General features: G+C 37.6%; 3 protein-coding genes across 3 annotated transcripts; all 3 read left to right on the top strand.

Moving 5' to 3' along the window:
- Positions 1 to 1710: 1710 nt before the first annotated feature.
- On the top strand, positions 1711 to 7939 carry si:ch211-153b23.7. The gene is made up of 7 exons (XM_041989312.1): positions 1711 to 2005; positions 4676 to 4826; positions 5231 to 5374; positions 5498 to 5626; positions 5712 to 5957; positions 6211 to 6336; positions 6801 to 7939. The coding sequence occupies exons 1-7, from the start codon at positions 1854 to 1856 to the stop codon at positions 7026 to 7028; spliced, it is 1176 nt and encodes a 391-aa protein (XP_041845246.1). The 5' UTR covers positions 1711 to 1853; the 3' UTR covers positions 7029 to 7939.
- Positions 7940 to 12257: 4318 nt separating this feature from the next.
- On the top strand, positions 12258 to 15021 carry LOC121643228 (L-proline trans-4-hydroxylase-like). Its single transcript, XM_041990538.1, has 7 exons — positions 12258 to 12373; positions 12882 to 13065; positions 13592 to 13844; positions 13943 to 14034; positions 14220 to 14359; positions 14459 to 14563; positions 14651 to 15021. Exons 2-7 carry the CDS (start codon positions 12936 to 12938, stop codon positions 14735 to 14737), a joined length of 807 nt encoding a protein of 268 aa, XP_041846472.1. The 5' UTR covers positions 12258 to 12373; positions 12882 to 12935; the 3' UTR covers positions 14738 to 15021.
- Positions 15022 to 16038: 1017 nt separating this feature from the next.
- Positions 16039 to 17430, top strand: LOC121642793 (the record flags this gene model as incomplete). The annotated part of the gene is made up of 1 exon (XM_041989743.1): positions 16039 to 17430. A coding segment is annotated over one exon (1392 nt), but the record flags the coding sequence as incomplete, so codon positions are not given.
- Between the last annotated feature and the right edge of the window lie 2226 nt (positions 17431 to 19656).

Here is a 19656-nt window from a genome sequence, read left to right as displayed (position 1 = left end):
AGTTGAAAACATTCATTATAGTTCCAGTCTTCCCATAAGTAGATGTTTCAGCAAGTTCACCTCAAGGTCAGACCGTGCAATGCTGAGAGAGATTTAAAGACCCAAAGGCTACATTTCAGATTCCACATACCTTAGTTAGTATGTTAACCCTGTAATCACTGGATTTGGAAGATCCACCCAGAATCAAATATTCATTGCAATCTGTTGGTTTACTTAGCTAGGCTACTTTTTTATTTAAATAAGAAGAGCCTTAGAAAAATTATAATGAACTGGACAGGAATGGGTAGAAATATAATATGATTGAATTTGATTGAATTACTCTGCATTTAATTAAATTTACATTTAATATGTTCACATTATCTGAATACTTCTGCTGGCAGCTGAATAGATTACTGAAAGATTACTGAGTTTAACTTAAGTATATTTGCAACATCACATGATTTCAGTCTGGTCCAACATTATGAAATTATTATTATGATGTAATGTAACAATAATCTCACAGACACTGATTACATGGCTATGAGCATAAGTCAGGACTACCTGTATGTGTATAAAACTCTTCTTCTAATTAAACCAAATAAAACAAATGTATTAAAAGACATTTTGGTGATGCTCACGGGTTTATTCTTGTTTGAAATATTAACATTTGTCTAATATAAATTAGCTCCATTCATTCATGTTTTTGACTGAACCAAGACCCTAAAATGCCGACTCAGAAAGAACACTTGACAAAACCTTGAAGGGAATCACAAACATTTTTATTGCTCAGACAACAGGAGCAAAAACATAAATGTTCTCCAGAAAATCCCCAAAAAAAGGCTATAGTGGTCTAGGGCTGTCAGATCTCCAAGTCAACATGAAAAGTTGACAACCAGGCACTGAATTAATGCGATACCGGACCTTAAGTCCCAGGGCTGCTGCTCTTCCTCGAGGAAGGGAGGAATAAAAACAAGAATGAACAAATAACGCCAACTAAACTGAAAAAAACTCTGACACTCTGTACCTGAACACTCATATATAGCAGTCCAGCCCAAATTTCCAACAGTTATGAGTAGAAACCATTATTGTATGACCTGAACTAAGGACCTCTTTCTATTTTTCTCTCTACATTCTTCTTAGATTGTATTACTACAAGTGGCCTTGAATCCCATCGACTCTGGAGAAGAGTGTGCCACAAACAAATTGGCAATTTAATTGTCTTAGTGTTAATAAAAGACAGCTTAGCCCAGTTAAGGGGAACATAATTAACAAAAATCCTTTAATTTATTTGGCTGTCCCTTGAATGAACCTGTGATTTACTAATTAACCTGTTGCAGTTCACTTTTCTCACTCCAATTAATGAGTAAACTGGTGGATGCAATCACCCCTGACCATACCATTATGTCTCACGAATAAATGTATATGCCAACATTATTATTTGCTACATGTCTGACAATGTATTATACTGGAAAAATTATGCATTTATGCATAAATGCCCCCCCCCCACACACACACACATATTAGTGTTACAGAAACAATTAGAAACACAGCACATACTGCACATATAAACATCTAGCCCCTAACGGACTTTCCCAGTTTTTTCAAATGGTGTGAAGCTAACAGAGTAAAAAAAGCACTGCGTGATCACAAAGTGCAGGGTACAATATTTAAATAACCACAGTGGGACAGGCCCTCAGTCACATAAGGCTGAAACTGCTTGTCACTTCCTTTCCTATGCGTCATGTGGCTCTTGCTTTTGGCTACTTCCTCTTTTGCTTTGTATCAATACTGACTACACTGTTTGTATATTCCACCACGCGCTGAACGGAGGCTTTGTGAAAAGAGACTGTCAAATACTTGATGAAGATTCAGACATGTCATCGGTCATGGATGGAGACCTGCATTCTTTGTCATCTTCCTTATCAGCCTCATCAGAAGCAGCAAGAACACAGAAAGACACTTCACCTAAGAGTGACAACAGCCTCTCCCAGAGCCAAGAGGAACACAAATCAGCTGAAGAATTATGGTTTGTATGCGCTACTTGTCTAAATCAGGAACATAAGAAAGTCTTCTCTCTAACAATCTACCAAAACAGCCTTTTACATGTTGAGGTATATTGTGTTCTTTTACAGTGTTTTTTATTTGTAAGAAAATGTCAGTGTTTTAAAAGTTGATGTAATTTGACCCACCCCCATGTTTTTATCTTCCTCATGTAATGGTTTGAGAATAATCAAGTATATACAGTAAGATATACTTCATTGTATATCTTATTGTTATTGTTGTTAATTGTATTACTATGTTCTACAATATTTTAAAATCTGTCTTAAAATCCCATTACTGAAAGATATGCTCACACAGCTTTTTGAAGATGTTCAGTTCAGTAAAAGTCAGAATGGAGAAGGATGGTGGAGTTTCCCATGAGGTCATAAAGATGTAGGCCTCATTTAGTTGTTTCATTGATTCCATTATGTTGTAAAACCATAATTGCTGTCTCTTACATAATTCTAAGCCTTCGTTGTGAGAAAGCGTTTGGTTTTTTCATGAACATGGCCATTGTTCTTCATGTGGGCTCACTTGGTAAGGGCCGTGTCCCCACTGATTACCCAAATGTTTAGTTTGTTTTAAATGTTGAAGTGGTGAAAGTCCACAAAGTCCCCTGTTAGGGGATTCAGCTGTGGCCATTGGCTGGTAACATACAGAGATACATCCAGAGTGAAATTCGTCAGGGTTGCCTCCAGCAAAGATAAAAAGATATTATCTCCCTCTTTATTATATGCCAAGACAGTGAGCTATCAATTTGCTGATAAAAAGCAGTGGCATTTTGGTGTCCATCCAACTGAAAACTTAGGGAAACTGGGTCATACAGTGTGCATAGACTGTCAGAAAATCCAAAAGCACTGGATCAGAGAGACATTCAGTGGTCCCAATAGGACAGCTGAATCCACAGCGCTAACTTGCCAAGACAGGGTATTGGGCATGGCTGACTCATTTTTTGCCAGTATACTGGCCTCTAAAATGAGACTATTTTTCATTTCATTGTTTCAATTTTACTTCTGCCTTAATCATAAACTTCCCAAACTGCAGAGCTGAAGGTTTACAGTGAATGATTCACCTATTAGTGGAATCATTATTCAACGTAATTTCATATATTGGGGAAAGCAGACAGAGTACAAGATGTATATTTAGATAATTATTTTAACTTTCCCTTCATACAAAGAAACATTTTCTATATACCTGATAGGTCGTACTGAATATAGGTTTCATACAAATGACAACAAATTTGTTGAAAAACATATAACTGGAATACAACATTTCTTATGGATAAAAATATCACCTTTTCCGGCAGTTATTAAAATGTAATTGTTTAAGGTTTATCAGGAGCACATATACCACATTATGTTCATACTGCAATATGAAACATAGTTCTATTAGGCTAGCCATAAAATATATTTTTATACCAAGAAAATTGGCAAATTGTGGAAAATGTGGTTTTTATGATTCTTATTACTTTTAAAAATATTAGCACCAGCATCTGGTTAGCTTAGTTTAGCTTAGCATAAAGGATCCAAGGAAACAGCTAATGTGCTCTGCTTAGAGGTAGTCAACTGAATTCTGTACCTTTTTTTTTTGTCTATTCTAAAAACAAGGACAAAACTTCACAAAATAAAATTGAAGCCCATATTATAAAAAAGCCAAAAACATAGGTAAAATAATTGCTCTTACTAATGACATGTCTTAGTGTTAGCTATTGGTAGCAAAGCTAGGCTAAGATAAGCTAACTTTATCTTTAACTGTTCCTATAATTTTTCATCTCACAGCTGTTCCTGCTTAACTTTTCTTAATATAGAACAAAATAGCGATTTTACATGTAAAATTAACTGTTATTTTGGCATTAGATGTAGTAGCATGTATCCACTTACCCTCACCTGGCAATGCTGCTCTCTGATATTGTGTAACTCAGGGTTTTTTAGAAAGCAGGACACTGTACATAAGTGGATGAAAGCATGTATTTGTGGAGGAGTTTAGCCTTAAGGGGGATGAAAGGTGATTGTAGATTGTGACTCTTTGTAGTTCTAAACTCTGTGAGGTTACAGTAGTCCAACAGTATGTTTGTATGAAGAAGCCCTGGAGGGGTTTCATGCAGAGCTGTGTGTGCTCCTGACTAGTGAACAGATTCCCTTAGGGCATTACTGCTGTATCCCCATCAGCTTTTTTTATTAAACCAGACTATGCAACGGAGCTAGTAAGAGGAGCTACTTCAGCTAATTAATCCATGCAAATATTTTTCTTTTCTGCAAGGGGTTCAGCAGAAATCAACATTTTCCTGGGATCATCACCCACATTGTTTCCAAAGGCTATTAGTGCACATATACATCTGATTTTTAAACTGAGGCTTTGATTGGCCAGCAGAGCAGATTCTGAGAAATGCATCACAATGTGCTTGCGTGTGTTTGTCTGAGTGTCTTGAGTGCATAATGTGACTGTGCATGTGTGTGGGTGGGTGTGCATAATAGCTGCTTTTCGATTCTCTGTAAGTGCACTCTATCCGAGTGGGTGTAGAAGTACCCTGACTTTCTTTGTGCATGCAAGTGTTTGCTTAATAATAGAAATCCTCTTCTAATGTTCATCACCATGACTTTTATTTATGGAACATAGTGTCCTCATTCTTTGTGCCTGTGTGTTTGTGTATGTGCAGGACAGACAATCTGAGGTCTATAGGTGACAGACTGCTGTCCACCGAGGAGCAGGTCACTCTGATCACTGAGAGTTTGACAGTCACCTCTACTGACCAGGAGAAACTGCTGCTGCTCAACAAGAATACTGAGCTCCGTAGAGTTAACAAAGAGGTACAGCAACTCAATAAACCAGTGAAGATTCTATACCGCCTCACATTTTATTACTGATATTGGCAATTACATTTCGTTTTCTCCAAAAACTGGAGGAGGGAAGTGGGTGTTTTGTGAAAAGTGCTGCAAAGCTGTTAAAATTTATGATTTAACATACATTTTTTGCACTCAACCTTAGCCTCCCGATTTTAATTAAACGCTGCTTAATAACTGTAACTGTAATGTATTTAGAGATTTAGAGACATCCAGAGAATAGAATGAGGCGCCTCATTTCTGATGCCTACATTGTTGTGGAGGCACACTGAGAATGAGAGCAGTAATGGAGAAATGAATGACGTTATTGATCACTGCAGTGGAGGCCTTGACTGTGATGACTATTATGTGATGATGATGGTGTGTCACAGCTGATGAAGCTGAATGAGGACTGGGACCAGGTTTACCGCAGTGCCACACTGAGTCTGCAGAGCAGACTGGAAGCTCTGGAGCTGGAGAACAGTGCCATCAAACAGCTAAACAGCCGACTGCTCCTCAAAGCTGAACACCAACAAGTAAACACCCGCGCGACCACATGTTTACTGCATTGAAAGTTGGTGTAAACATAGTACCTGGGGGAATTCCTTGTTATATACAGCAGTGAGTGTGGTTTACATGTGGATTATTTTAAATTGCAGAGTGCTAAGGAGTATTATGAGCAGGCACTGATGATGGAGCTGAAGAAGAACCAGGAGTTGCAAGAATATATCAGGTTACTGGAGAGCAGGATGCATCACCAAGAGGCAGATTGCAAACCTGCCAAACAGGTATTCCTCCTGTCAATTCTTTCAATATTCTATACTTTATGATTAGAGTGTTGCTCATTGCCTCACCTTATATTTTCCACCACAGGGCAGCTTTAGTGCTGGGATGATTTATCCTGGGTCATACCCCACCATTAATAACCACAGAGGGCCCGATATCTCACGCAGCCATGTTTCAGGATACAATGCTTCATCCTCCTTTCCCCCAGTTTCTTCCAGTTCAGAGGCAAGATGGCAGGGAAAATACCAAGGCAATACCTCACTGGGAGCATTGGGAAGCTCCCAGCAAGAAGTACAAGATTTAAAAGAGCAGTTGGAGGCATTGCGATGTCAGGTGGGCTGCTTTCTTCAGCACAGCATCAAATAATGTTTTACATATTTCTACCTAAGAGAACCAAACTGATGTCAAGTCACTGTTGCTGGGTAAAGATTTGCTTAATGCTTAAACAGAGGTTTCAGTGAGATGGTGAACTGCACCACCAAGTGGTGACTCTGCTGCTCAGAAATTCACAAGACCTTTATTTGCAGCTCACAAGATATGGTTTTAACACCAGCCCACTGCCATGTTCATGTTCATGTGTCAGCAGACGGAGATTTATGAAGCAGAATATCAGACAGAGCACAATGATCACAAGCACACGCTGCAGGAGAACCGAAGGCTGAGGAAGAAGAGGGAAGAAATGTGCCAGCAGGTGACGCTGCTGCAAGAACAGGTAGTGTTTTATCACCTGTGCACACACTTATGTGTTTTTGTAATTCTTAACCAAACAGAAATGTATGCGCAAAATTTTTGTAGATCTTGGTTTTTGGGGGGCAAAAATGTTTAATCAGGTGAAAAAAGTCACAGTAACATCCATTGAACATCATGGTGAAAGTTTTCTTAGCAAAACACTGAATTGTACCAAGAACACAACACCTGCCAGTACGTTTGATGTCATAGGGTTAAGCACATGTAATTAAATAGTGAATTAAGCTCTGATGTAGACTGAAGAACACTCATCATATAACTTTGAATTATTGTCACTTTTCCCAAATCTCCGAAAAGGATTTATAATATCTTATTTTTAGGACAAACACACTCTGAGCTTTTCCTTAAGTACCATGAAGATATTTATTTGTCCCTGGAATCTCATAATCTTTATCAATCATACTGTTTGTTGTTCTGAAATTGCTACAGCTCAAGATTTATGAGGATGATTTTAGACGGGAGCGGTCTGACAAACAGATGCTGCAGCGCCTGTTGTTACAGAAAACACCTCCAAACAAGGACCCAGTGCTTATCCATCGCTGCAATAATGATCAAGACCGACTAGAGGGAGACAAGAAGACACACAGCAGAGAGAAAAAAAAGCAGCACCACCCACTTTGTCCAAAGCACCCAAACAGGGACAAAGACTTGGGCTGAGGCTTCATGGGAAAGAAACACATGATCATACAGAGTAGCAAGTTGATTATTAATGTATGAATGAATCCTTCTTGTATGAGGAACTCAAATTTTTACCAATATTATGCAAAGCTTCATATTATAATCTAAGATGAAAGAAAATCAAGCTTTACAAACAATTTTTATACTTGCCAACTCTGGTACTTTATTTAAAACATCTAATATATATATTTTACTTTTATATTTCTATTATTAGTCTGTCACACACACACACACACACACACACACACACACATATATATATATATATATATATGTATGTATAAAACGTTGATGTTATTCCGTGAATGTAGGACATTTAAGTAGAATTATGTAATGGTAATTTCTCCATCTCAAACAATTTACTGAACAGAATAATAGTGGTGTGTATACCACAACATAAAATGTCAATGTTTCAATAAATTGTCACATGTTAGGTGTCGTCTTGTTCTGGTGATGTCAAAATGTGAACAGAATGATGAGCAGGACTGTTTAAGTAGAAGTTTTCATTGAACCAGAACAGTGAGTGGTCCATTTCAGGTTTTGTTTGTCTTTCATTTATTCATCCTGTTGGAGAACAATAAGTTGTGCAATAAGCATTTAAACAGTAAATTATTCTACGTGTGCGCTGAAAAGTTTAGAAGAAGTGAGAGTAAGTTCACCTTTAAAGGTTAAAGTATATTTTGGTACATTCTGAAATCATACAAAAAAGACAAGTATCACTATCTCTTTGACATGAATTTTTTCTGACTTTTCTATAAAAACTGTTTGGTGACTGAAGCCACGGTGCCTGCTCGCTTATTTTAATTCTTTATTACTTCTTTAATTAGAGATTTTTAATTTTTTTTAAATGATCTATTCTCTAATTACCCAATGCCTAATAATAAACATCCGGATCACTGTCTTTATCTGAATCTAAACCACTGCCGTGTATCAACGCAACAACAGATATGAAGTGTGGGGCCAGGGGCTTTCCTCTGTAAATTATTTTCTCATCAAGCTTAAATTGTTCCTGTTACAGATACTAAGTTGTATTCCATTAACTTATTATATGATTTATGTAGAGTACAAAATGAACAGGCATCATGAAGGGTAAAAAATAGAATATGTGAGACTGCAGGGGGCAGTGTCGCATTGTAACAAGCTACATACTCAAACTCATTTATCACAGTATTCAAGCAAATAGCCAGACGTTTGTATAGTTATCAATATGACCAACATATCTTATTCATGTGTTCTCATATACTTTGGTTATTTGACAGGGACCAAACATGTGGGCATTGTTATATAGTGTTAAAGAAAAACAATCAAATGTTTAAGGTTAAAAACAGTTGGTAAAAAATGGTAAAAACACAATTGTTTCATCAGGTAAAATGGCTGATATTAACAGCTTGAAGACATCATTATTCCTCATTTTCATTTGGTCGTTGCTCAGCTTCACACCTTCATTTCACACAGTATGAATGATATTTCTCCCTGTGATCATCCATCCTTCTTTTTTATATGTTGGTTAACAAACACATGCAGAGATTAACTTCATATTTTATTTCTAGAGAATTTGACTCAAAACCAAACCATGTGTTCATCACCTTGAAGATTTTTTTATTATTATTATCTTTTTAGGCCTTGACAAACTACTATGATTTGTAGGTGAAACACCTTAAATTACAAAAAAGGAACAAAAATCAGTAAAAAAAAAAAAACATTAAGGGCTAATGACAGTGGCATCAGGATTTTACTGCAGTTTGCATTGATGATGCTAAAGATAAAAGAAGAACAGTTTCCAGCTGACGCTCATCACTCATCTATTAGTTAAAGGTGGACAGAAAAGCCCAACAAATGCACTTTATCCTTCTAGCTAGTTTATTGCTAACTTACACCTATGTTCAGATGTGCTACATATATTCCTGCTTGTGTATCTCAGATAAAAACAAATGTAATGCAGATGATGCATGTATTTCATATTTTCTCCTAGAAATGGATTATTAATGTTTAATCTAAATTCTGGAAGAATTATTCAACATAACAGTCAAGTAAACATTTCCTACAAAACATAAAGATTTAATTTTTCTAATTGTTTTAAACCTGAAGGTTTTAGGCAATTTTCAAACACTGATATAATGTGCAGTGAAAAGAGTTTGAATGAAAACGTAATAAGTCAACATTAATCAACATCATTTTTCATATCCAAAAAGCTCTTATTTCCATTTTGTTTTGTAGCAAAAAGTAATAATATTGTTAGGTCTTAATTTATTATAAATCTAAGATGTTTCTAACAAAACCTTCTAAAACCTGAAGCCTTTCCAGATTAAACTATCTACTGTAGATCTTTTCTCAGAGAAAACATGATCAACAGGAAGAGAGAGTATACTGTTTTAAATAATTTATTTAAAGGTAAATACAGACAAATGTTCCACCAAATCTGAAAAGATTTACACACTCATGTTGCATCATGTCTAATGGGTTAACGTGGAAACACTTCATGTGATATAGTTGCTCATTTAGTCAATGAATCCACTTTATATTTTTTTAAATTTAACATGTAAAGGAATTTCAGGTAAACATTTATCAGATGTGTCATCTTGCATAAAATGTAGTTCCTCAAAATGTCGTGAACAATGAAGCTTTTGTTGGAAACTGATCTTCCTGATGATAAATTTTCTATCACAAGTTCCTCTTTCCGTAGCTCTTTCTTTCAGTTATTCCTTGTCCATATAAACATCTCTTTTTTCTGTCATCAGTTCATTTATGAGTTTTAGACCAAAGTTCTGTAGCTGGAGAAAAAAACTTTCATTAATTAAGAGAAGATACTTGAAACAAATAAATATATAAATGTCTTTCCTTGCTGTAATAGTGATGACCATTAAAAGATAAAATACGTTGGTACAACCAAACTTCAAATACACCAAATAAGGGTAAAGATATTACTTAACAGGAATAATAAAATTTAGACTTTATGTTCTTTCAAGACAGAAAACTGGTTTCAGGAATATTTATGGCGCCAGTAAATTTCACAAGTTTACAGACAAGCATCAAGTTTATATTTCAGTGCTGATGATCTTTAATTCTCTAACATTTTCTGGAGCTGGAGCTGGAAACTGCAGATGGCCTGAAGATACATGAAGACAATGCTGAGCTTCACAGCTCCAAATATTCTCTACAGATTAAAGAGATAAAATTGTTAGAGGTGAGAAAATATTTCATATCATAAAAAATATTCAACATAAACAATATAAAGATAGAAAATGACAGATTTGTCTTCACATTGTTAAATCTGTTATTCCTTCATATGTTTGTTGAAGTGGAAACATGATGCTTCAGAGACTCTTTAAATGACTCTAAGAAATAAATAAGAATAAATATTTGAAAGTTACTGCTTGAAACTTGTATATATTTAATATTTTTGTGGCCTGTTTTGCTTTTAAATCTTATTGATTGGTATTGATTTTTATCATTTAGTTTAAGGTGTCACAGCAAAGAACTTGACTATTTCTCTTTAGATTTTATCTCACGTTGAGACACTGAAAAGCATGTTTGGGAATTTGAATTGTTAAAAAATGTAGAGAAAGACAAACACATGACAGTCAAATACAATGAGCACAAAGACAGAGAAATGTGTTTTACGATAAACGACTCGTTAATAAGATGAACGGGATGAAAACACGTCAGTGTTGAACATGTGTGAAAGGAAGACAGGCTATGTATAAAACGCTGATGTTATTCTGTGAATGTAGGATATTTAAGTAGAATTATGTAATGGTAATTTCTCCATCTCAAACAATTCATTGAACCGAAAGCTAATAATAGTGGTGTGTATACCACAACATAAAATGTCAATGTTTCAATAAATTGTCACATGTTAGGTGTCGTCTTGTTCTGGTGATGTCAAAATGTGAACAGAATGATGAGCAGGACTGTTTAAGTAGAAGTTTTCATTGAACCAGAACAGTGAGTGGTCCATTTCAGGTTTTGTTTGTTTTTCATTTATTCATCCTGTTGGAGAACAATAAGTTGTGCAATAAGCATTTAAACAGTAAATTATTGTACATGTGCACTGAAAAGTTTAGAAGAAGTCAGAGTAAGTTCACCTTTAAAGGTTAAAGTATATTTTGGTACATTCTGAAATCATACAAAAAAGACAAGTATCCCTATTTCTTTGACATGAATTTTTTCTGACTTTTCTATAAAAACTGTTTGGTGACTGAAGCCACAGTGCCTGCTCGCTTATTTTATTTCTTTATTACCTCTTTAATTAGAGATTTTAATTTTTTTTTAAATGATCTATTCTCTAATTACCCAATGCCTAATAATAAACTTCCGGATCACTGTCTTTATCTGAATCTAAACCACTGGCGTGTATCAACGCAACAACAGATATGAAGTGTGGGGCCAGGGGCTTTCCTCTGTAAATTATTTTCTCAGCAAGCTTAAATTGTTCCTGTTACAGATACTAAGTTGTATTCCATTAACTTATTATATGATTTATGTAGAGTACAAAATGAACAGGCATCATGAAGGGTAAAAAATAAAATATGTGAGACTGCAGGGGGCAGTGTCACATTGTAACAAGCTACATACTCAAACTCATTTATCACAGTATTCAAGCAAATAGCCAGAAGTTTAAATATTACTCAATATGACCAGCATAATTCATGTGTTTTCATATACTTTGGTTATTTGACAGGGACCAAACATGTGGGCATTGTTATATAGTGTTAAAGAAAAACAATCAAATGTTAAAGGTTAAAAACAGTTGGTAAAAAATGGTAAAAAATGGTAAAAACACAATTGTTTCATCAGGTAAAACGGCTGATATTAACAGCTTGAAGACATCATTATTCCTCATTTTCATTTGGTCGTTGCTCACTCTCTGAATCTCTGAGCAGGAATGTAAAACTTTAATATAAGGTGGTGATGAGTGGAAAAGTTGGGCTGATGCAGCTATGAGTTCTGCTGTACAGTACTGATTCACTGAGATTAAATTCAGAAACAACAGCAAGTCCTCACATCTGTGAAACAGTAAAGACAATAGGAAGCCCTGTAAGTGGAATAAAGGTGTCCCACAAGTATCTGAAAAGAAGAGGTTTCAGATTACTTTGTTTATGACTACACCTTTCAGTAACTCTCCACACCTATGTAATGGATTTTCCTCCTTCCTTCTGTGTTCCCGGAAATGTTTGCTCAGCATATGAAAGGATTGTTGCACATGATTATATTTTAAGATGTTGACTCAGGAGTAGGAATTTCCACAAGATGCTCTGATTAGTATATAATCTCAACCAAGGAGGAGCTGAGCAGAGTCCAAACTCAGACTGCACAGCAGACAGGTAAGGAGACAATTTCATATTCTGCTGTAGTTGAACAGTACTTGAACAGTTAGAAAAAAGGTAAATAAGGATGCAATAAGTTTGAATTTTAGGTAGAGACAAGGCTGCCTTTAAATTAACTTTATTTTTCTTTCAATATACTTTCTAGATAGTTTTACATCTCTGCAGTCTGAGTGCATGACTGTTTTCAGCACAGTCACATTCATTTAAACAAAGGCGATGTTGATCTCAAACTATTTTACTCGGCAGATTGAAACACACACACACACTCACACACACACACAACTCCTAATGTCATGTAATGAGGTGTGGTCTCCGGGGTTATTTTGGTGTCAAAGAACAGGATTTTATTTACTACTATGAATGTATTTTTTATGCATTTATAAAATGATGACGGAAAGCAGGATAAATATGAAACCATCACTGGATTTTACCGCTCTTAAATATCCTCTCTATTTCTCACTCACTCTTTCTGTTCAACTTTTTAAACCGCCACCATCACAATCAGCCTTTCCAATCTTGGAGCAAAAATTCTGAGGCACCAGTAGTGAAACCAGCAAAGATGACTACATCCACGACGAAACTCCAGGAGAGCTACAACCAGCAGGGCTTCCTCTCACCGCTGCCGGTGCTGAATGAGACGGAGCTGAGGGAAGCCAGACAGGCCTTTTCTAAGCTGGAGGAGGAATTTGGTAAGTAACAAATGAAGATCTGCTGATGCAAAGGGAGCATTAATAAAAAGAGCATTAGAGAAAACAGGAGCAGGAAAAAACAGACAGATGTGCAGCTGTGAGGATTTATTTAGTATAGTTTTCAATTCCAATTCTTAAATGAGTGCATGCTGATGGAAAAATAATGTATTGATAAGATAGTGACCAGCTGTGAGAGACACAGCTGGTCATTAAAGAAAAGTGGTCTGATAGAATAAGTATTTACTTATCATGGTTGAATTATTTGAAAGAAAACCTTTTGCAACACGTGGATGATCAATCTATAGTGATAATGGAACACATTTTGTGAATCAAAAATAGGCTAAAAAGGGTCATGGCAGAAACAGTGAAGGCTTGGCTATACGGCATTCCTCTAGTGGCCTTACACATTTTCTGACACACCCAAGTTGCTCTTTTTGTACAGTAAAACCTGTTTAAATAAAGAAAGAAAACTGTGATTTTTCTGGTTAAAAAAAGGCATACATAACGTATTTTTATGCGTCCACAGGTGAAGACTACACTCAGTACAGCCTCCACAATGTTCACCTTCAGTATCCATGGGTGATGAATCTGACCAAACACCCCCGTGTCCTGCAAGTGATCCAAGCCATCCTGGGCTCTGATGTCATCCTTCTGGATTCTCGTTTCATCTGTAAATACCCTGTACTCAAACCAGCTGGGCATGAAGAAAACAAAAATGAAACTGATGAGAAGGATGGAGAAAATAAACTTCCATATGTGGCCTGGCACCAGGATATGAGGTGAGTCTGATGTTCTTAAAAAAAAAAAACCTAAGCACATTTTGTTGTACTTAATTTTGTGTCTTTGTGTGTCACAACTGTGACTGTTGCGTTCACAGATATTGGGGAATTGCTGGTGGTCCTGTTGTCTCAGTGTGGCTCGCTCTGGATGACTCAGAAAAAGAAAACGGGGCCCTTCAGGTCATCCCAGGTACCTACTATGTAACACATGAGGCTGTGGTCCTGGTTCAGCTGTAGCTAAATTAAAACATTAAGTGTCTGTTGGTTCCCACCTTAATATGAAAATCTATGACAGCTAAATAAAACAGGATGTAAAAAATAATTATCAAAACCAGGTTTCTTCCTTATTTATTAACATTTCTGCCCTACATGAAGGCACTCACTGCTCTGGCATGTTGCCTCATCGCCAAGCCATCCGCTCTGGAAACATGCTGTCAGTCAACCAGGAGATCCCAGAAGAGCTGGTGCAGATGGAGGAAGCTGTGTTTTGCCCTCTGAGAGCTGGACAGATGTCTGTAAGTTTATTTTAGTGGTAAAGATAACAGATATGTCTGAAAACAGTTTATCCAACAATAGAACCATAAAATAAATAAATCTTTTTTTTTTTTTTACAGATTCATGATGGATTTCTTGTCCATGGAAGTGATTCCAACACATCCCAGAAGAGACGCTGTGGCTTTGTGATCCGTTATGTTCCCACCTGTGCATATCCCATAGAGGTGAGACATACATATTTTCTGGTTGTCATTTTAGTTTGTTGCACTTGCATCTTGTTGACTGTTTTCTTCTTCTTGTTTTGCTGTTAGGATCCTGATCGACCCAGGAAATTTCAGTCGACAGTGTTGGCTTGTGGGGTGGACCACTTCAACAATTTCTCTAACAAAAGTACATAAATGATTCCTGGGGTCCTGACAGTATTTGCTTTTATGCTTGGCAAGAAAATTTGAGTTCAATCAAATGTGTGTTGTATGTTTATCATGCCAAATCTATTTCTATGCTATGGTTTGTAGTACTTCTGGTGATGAATGTTTCTGTATTTTTATTTTTCTGTGTCTTTATATTTAATGTGGACGATCAGTTGCAATACAGACAAAAGCACTTTTTCATGACTTTTTAAATAAAATTTTGCAATAACCTCACAAAACAATTGTGCATATAATTTCTGTTTTCATTCTCTTGCAAACAATTTAAGATTTGGATACAGTTTTACTGAAAATAGGAGATGTTATAGTTATATAACATTGCTGTAAATAAATAAAATATAATTTCCTGAGCATGTAAAAGTAATTTATTGGACAAGTTCTTCTCTGTTTCTGGTGTGACATCAGTATGAATGAACTGATAAAGAAGATTGGCTCTGTGCTCAGGAATACTTTAATGTCCTTAAGAAGAATGTTGCACATAAGGTTTAATATGACAACACATCCTCTGCATTAAACTGATAACAACAATGTCTTTAGTTGGAAAACTTTAGTTGGAAACGTCTGCAGTTACACTGTCAGAACTAGAAAAGTGCTCCTAAATATTGTAGCTTGCTTTTACACATTTTTGCCACACCTCTGCCTGACAGCAGATGGCACGGATGGCTAGCACTATAGCTTCACAACCACTAAGCCTCACAGGTTCCTGGGTTGAACCTTGACTGTAACCTTTCTGTTTGCTTGTTGTCGCTGTGTGGGTACTCCTGCTTCCTCCTTTCACAGACGGGTTTGTTGTTCATCCTAATTTTAGAGCGAGCATGAATGGCTGTTTGTATTTGTTGGCCTTAAGATGAATTGGTGACCTAAGGTGTACCCTGCCTTTCCCCTGACAGCAGCTGGTATAGGCTCCAGCCCCTTGGGACCCTGAACTAGATTAAGTTCTTTCTTTGTTCACATGTTTGCATCCCATCTCCTTCACAGCTCCTGCTGTTTGAGCATACGGCCACCTGAGGATAAAATGAAAGGAAACATTGACTGAAACAGATTCATGTCCAAAAATATCAATAATTATGAACTTTTTGTCCCCCCCACACACACTTGTCACACTCTTTGTCTTGCCCCACGGTGACCTCACAGCCAGGCAGGATCTTAGCAGCCAGGATGGGAGAAATGCAGCACATGCCCAGAGGCTTTCCAGCTTTGTGAAAAGCCTTGATGAGCTTCTCTAGATGTGGCTGGATGGTGCAGCCCAATCGTTCAGGTTATTCTATAGGTTTGGCCAGTCTGCCACAGCTGCTAATTATTTCCTTGTCTGTTTAATGTGTGTTTATTTTGGTTTTGGACAACTGCTGTCCTTGATCACTCAAGGCAAAGTGGGACTTCCAAACTCAGGACTGAAGGAAAAATCTGAGCAGAACCAGCGCTGCAGTGATGCAGTAACTGCAGGTTTGGTGATGAACTTGTTGTCTGCTTCTGTATTAGCCTGTCCCCTGTTAGGTGTGGTCCCCCAGCTTTATGTCGGTCATGTCCCTTGGCTGTGGACAGCTGGAGTATTCCAGCTTGGCTTGTGTGTCCTCTTTTACCGAGCTATGGACACTCTAGCTGCCACTTTCTTTGGTTTCACTGCCCTGCTGAAGTTTGCAGAGGGTTACAGTGCTCTGTTGTCTTTTTATTCCATTCAGCCTTTCTCTCCTGTCCCTTTCCCTGTTGTCTTTTCAGTTCTTTTTTTCATCCTGGCTCTGTTCAGCTGTCAGACGAGTTTGTTGGAGGGTTTCTACCAGTTATTCTTTGTAGCCTACTGTATTTCTATAGCAGCCCAACCTCAAGGCTTCTTCCAAGGGGGCACTCAGGGTGTACAGGCAGCTATATTTGTAGCATCTGCCATCATGCTTTTTATTACTACATTCAACATGGTCTCCAGTATCATGATTCCAACAGGAAAGGGAGTTTTCAAGAATTTAGTAACCAAGATGCAGAGTGTTGTTCTCAGAGCTCATGATAAGGAACAACATGCACCTCACCTGGGCTACTCTAAATATGCAGATGCAGAGGTGTTGGGTCATGCCTGCAGTGTGCTGGCTGCTTTTGCCATCACAGCCACAGTTGGTGCCAGAAATCCTCTGTCTGTGCTGGTTCTGCCCTGGGTGGTGGTGGCTGGTGGGGCGCTGCAGCTGCTGTGTGGTTCAGTAGCATTTGCTCGGGGTAAAACCTTTGAGAGCACAGTCTTTATCCTCTACAGGGTGATGTGGACAGTGTGGGGGCTGACGAGATACGGTGGCCTCTACGGTGAAACCAGAGGCTTCAATGTGGCTGTTGGGATCATTAGCTTCATGCTGTTTAACTTTCTAGTGACAGTTGCAGCTTTGTTTGTAAACGTTACCTGGTTTGTCTATGCGTTCACCTTCCAGCTCATACTCATCAGCTTTCTGCTGGATGCAGTGGGTGCACTGCCTTATGGTTATGACATAGGAGTCACCATCATCTTTGGTCTCGTCAGTTTTTACTGTTTCTTGGCACACATTTTCAACAGTACCTTCAAGTCTCCCCAGACCCCCTTAGGAAGACCTCTTGTCAAGCTGGGTGGGGTAGGGGGAGGGGCCAATATATGTCCACATGTACCCGCCCGCAAGGCCACATCAGTCCAGCAGATTGCAGGTGAGAAATAAAAGACAATGGTGCTGATTCCTGAAAAAAGACACTTGTTTAGTTGCTGTATTTATGTTTCCTTTATTTAATTTAATTTAATTTAATTTCATTTTATTTAATTTTTGCTTTTCTCATGCGTAAATCATGAAAAATGGAGGCATATGTGGAATGCCAACAGACACCGTCTATGTGCTGGTAGCAGCCTGCAACAGACCAGATGCCGTTGTCAAAGCATACAAGTAGGTTTCTATTGTTTTTTAGAATAACCTTAGTTAGATCCATTTAGTGAATCTCTCTCTCTCTTTTCTTTTTTTTTTCTTTTTTTTTTTTTTTTTTGCTATTTGACTCCAGGGTGAAAAAACAAGCCAAGGACCCTTCTCTCTGAGGTAGAGGTAGACTCTTCTCTGTTGTTCCCCGGTGGTGGAATGATCTACCAAACTCCGTCCGATCCGCAGAGGAGCATTTCCACACTTAGCTTAACTAAATGAGTTAGAAAGATTTGTCCAGCTCTTTGGCTCAACCAAGTACTGAAGAAGCTGTGTGCACTTATGCCCAAGTTGATATTGTGTGATGAAATCGTGATCTTGTATTTAAACTAAATGACTTTAAAAAAAAAAAAAAAAAAAAATATATGCACTGCCTCTAGCACTACATGACAGCACCTGTGTCAAAGCAGTCTGACTATCACCTAATTATGACGTCCCATCTTGTTTGAATTCATGCTTGTGTTGTTCTTACTCTCAAATGTAAGTCGCTTTGGATAAAAGCGTCTGCTAAATGACTGTAGAATAGAATAAAATAGGACCGGCCCATGTCCATGTGGATCTCCTCTAGAAAAAAAATTAAATGTAATGTATATATTATATTAATTTATGTTTGTATTGAATGTACTATAAGTCAAAATTATGCTTAGCTAAATACCACATATGCACTTTGTGTGGTTACAGGTTATTACATAATACACTACTTCCCTCCTACACTCCCACTGATACAAAAAATAAAGATTAATTCAAACAAGCACACCTTACATATACACCGTACATATAAGCTGATATTGTGAATTCAAAATATACGTTACAATAAGTGATAAGATTCACTAGTTCATTTCAAATGTTTATATATATATATATATATATATGGCAGCACAGGAGCAAGCCTTGAGGACCAGGGCGATCGAGGCCCATATCTACCACACCAGGCAGGACTCCAGGTGCAGGCTGTGCAAAGACACCCCTGAAACAATCCAGCACCTCACAGCAGGGTGCAAAATACTGGCAGGCAAAAATACACGGAACACCATAATCAAGTAGCCGGCATAGTGTACAGAAACATCTGTGCAGAATATTGACTGGAGACCCCTAGGTCACAATAGGAAACACCTCCAAGGTGGTGGAGAATGAGAGGGCTAAGATCCTGCGGGACTTCCAGATACAGACCGACAAAATAGTGGTGGCCAAGCCGTAAAGGTGAAGGATGGAAGGTGAAGGCAACAGTACTACCAGTGGTCATCGGAGCACTGGGGGTCATGTCCCCCCACGCTGCAGATACCTGGAGAAATATCAGACATCTCCTTCCAGAAGAGTGCAGTCCTAGGAATAACTAAGATGCTCCCAGGACTCTGGTAGAGAACCCGAGCTTGAGATGAACAGCCACCCAGCCTATCCAAGGAAGATGGGAGGTTTGGTGAGGGAAGAGTTATATATATATATATATATATATATATATATATATATATATATATATATCCACTGTATATATAGTGTGTGTGTGTGTATGGGTTAGTAATAGCTTTAATAATGTCTTTCAATTTAATGCCTGTAATAGTTTGTTCTTTCCTACTCTGACATAAGCCTTTATGTTTGAACCTCATAGTGTTAAAGAAAAAATAATTTACTTAAGAAGCAGACTGGGTAAAATTGGTGTGAGACAAGCTTTAATTTAAGGTGCATTGTGTAGATTCACACAGTTTAGAAACAGATTACAGGTTTCTCTTTTCATCTTCTACTCTTCTGTCTCTAAACTGTCTTTTAGATAAGAGGCGGATCCAGAGGACCAGAAGTTACATCACCTCAAGTTAAAAGAACTTCTCTTTTCAGAGTCCAGCTCCAGAGTTAATAGAGTTACTTATATCATTCATTCATTCTCTGTACCGCTTAGTCTATTACATGTGGCAGGGAAGCTCATTTTTAACAGGTGAGAGGAGGTTACCCCCTGGACAGGTTACCAGTCCATTGCAGGGACAACAC

Source organism: Melanotaenia boesemani, chromosome 7 (genome assembly GCF_017639745.1).
Source record: "Melanotaenia boesemani isolate fMelBoe1 chromosome 7, fMelBoe1.pri, whole genome shotgun sequence".
NCBI classification, from domain to species: Eukaryota; Metazoa; Chordata; class Actinopteri; order Atheriniformes; family Melanotaeniidae; genus Melanotaenia; species Melanotaenia boesemani.
This window is presented reverse-complemented; position numbering and strand designations above follow the sequence as displayed.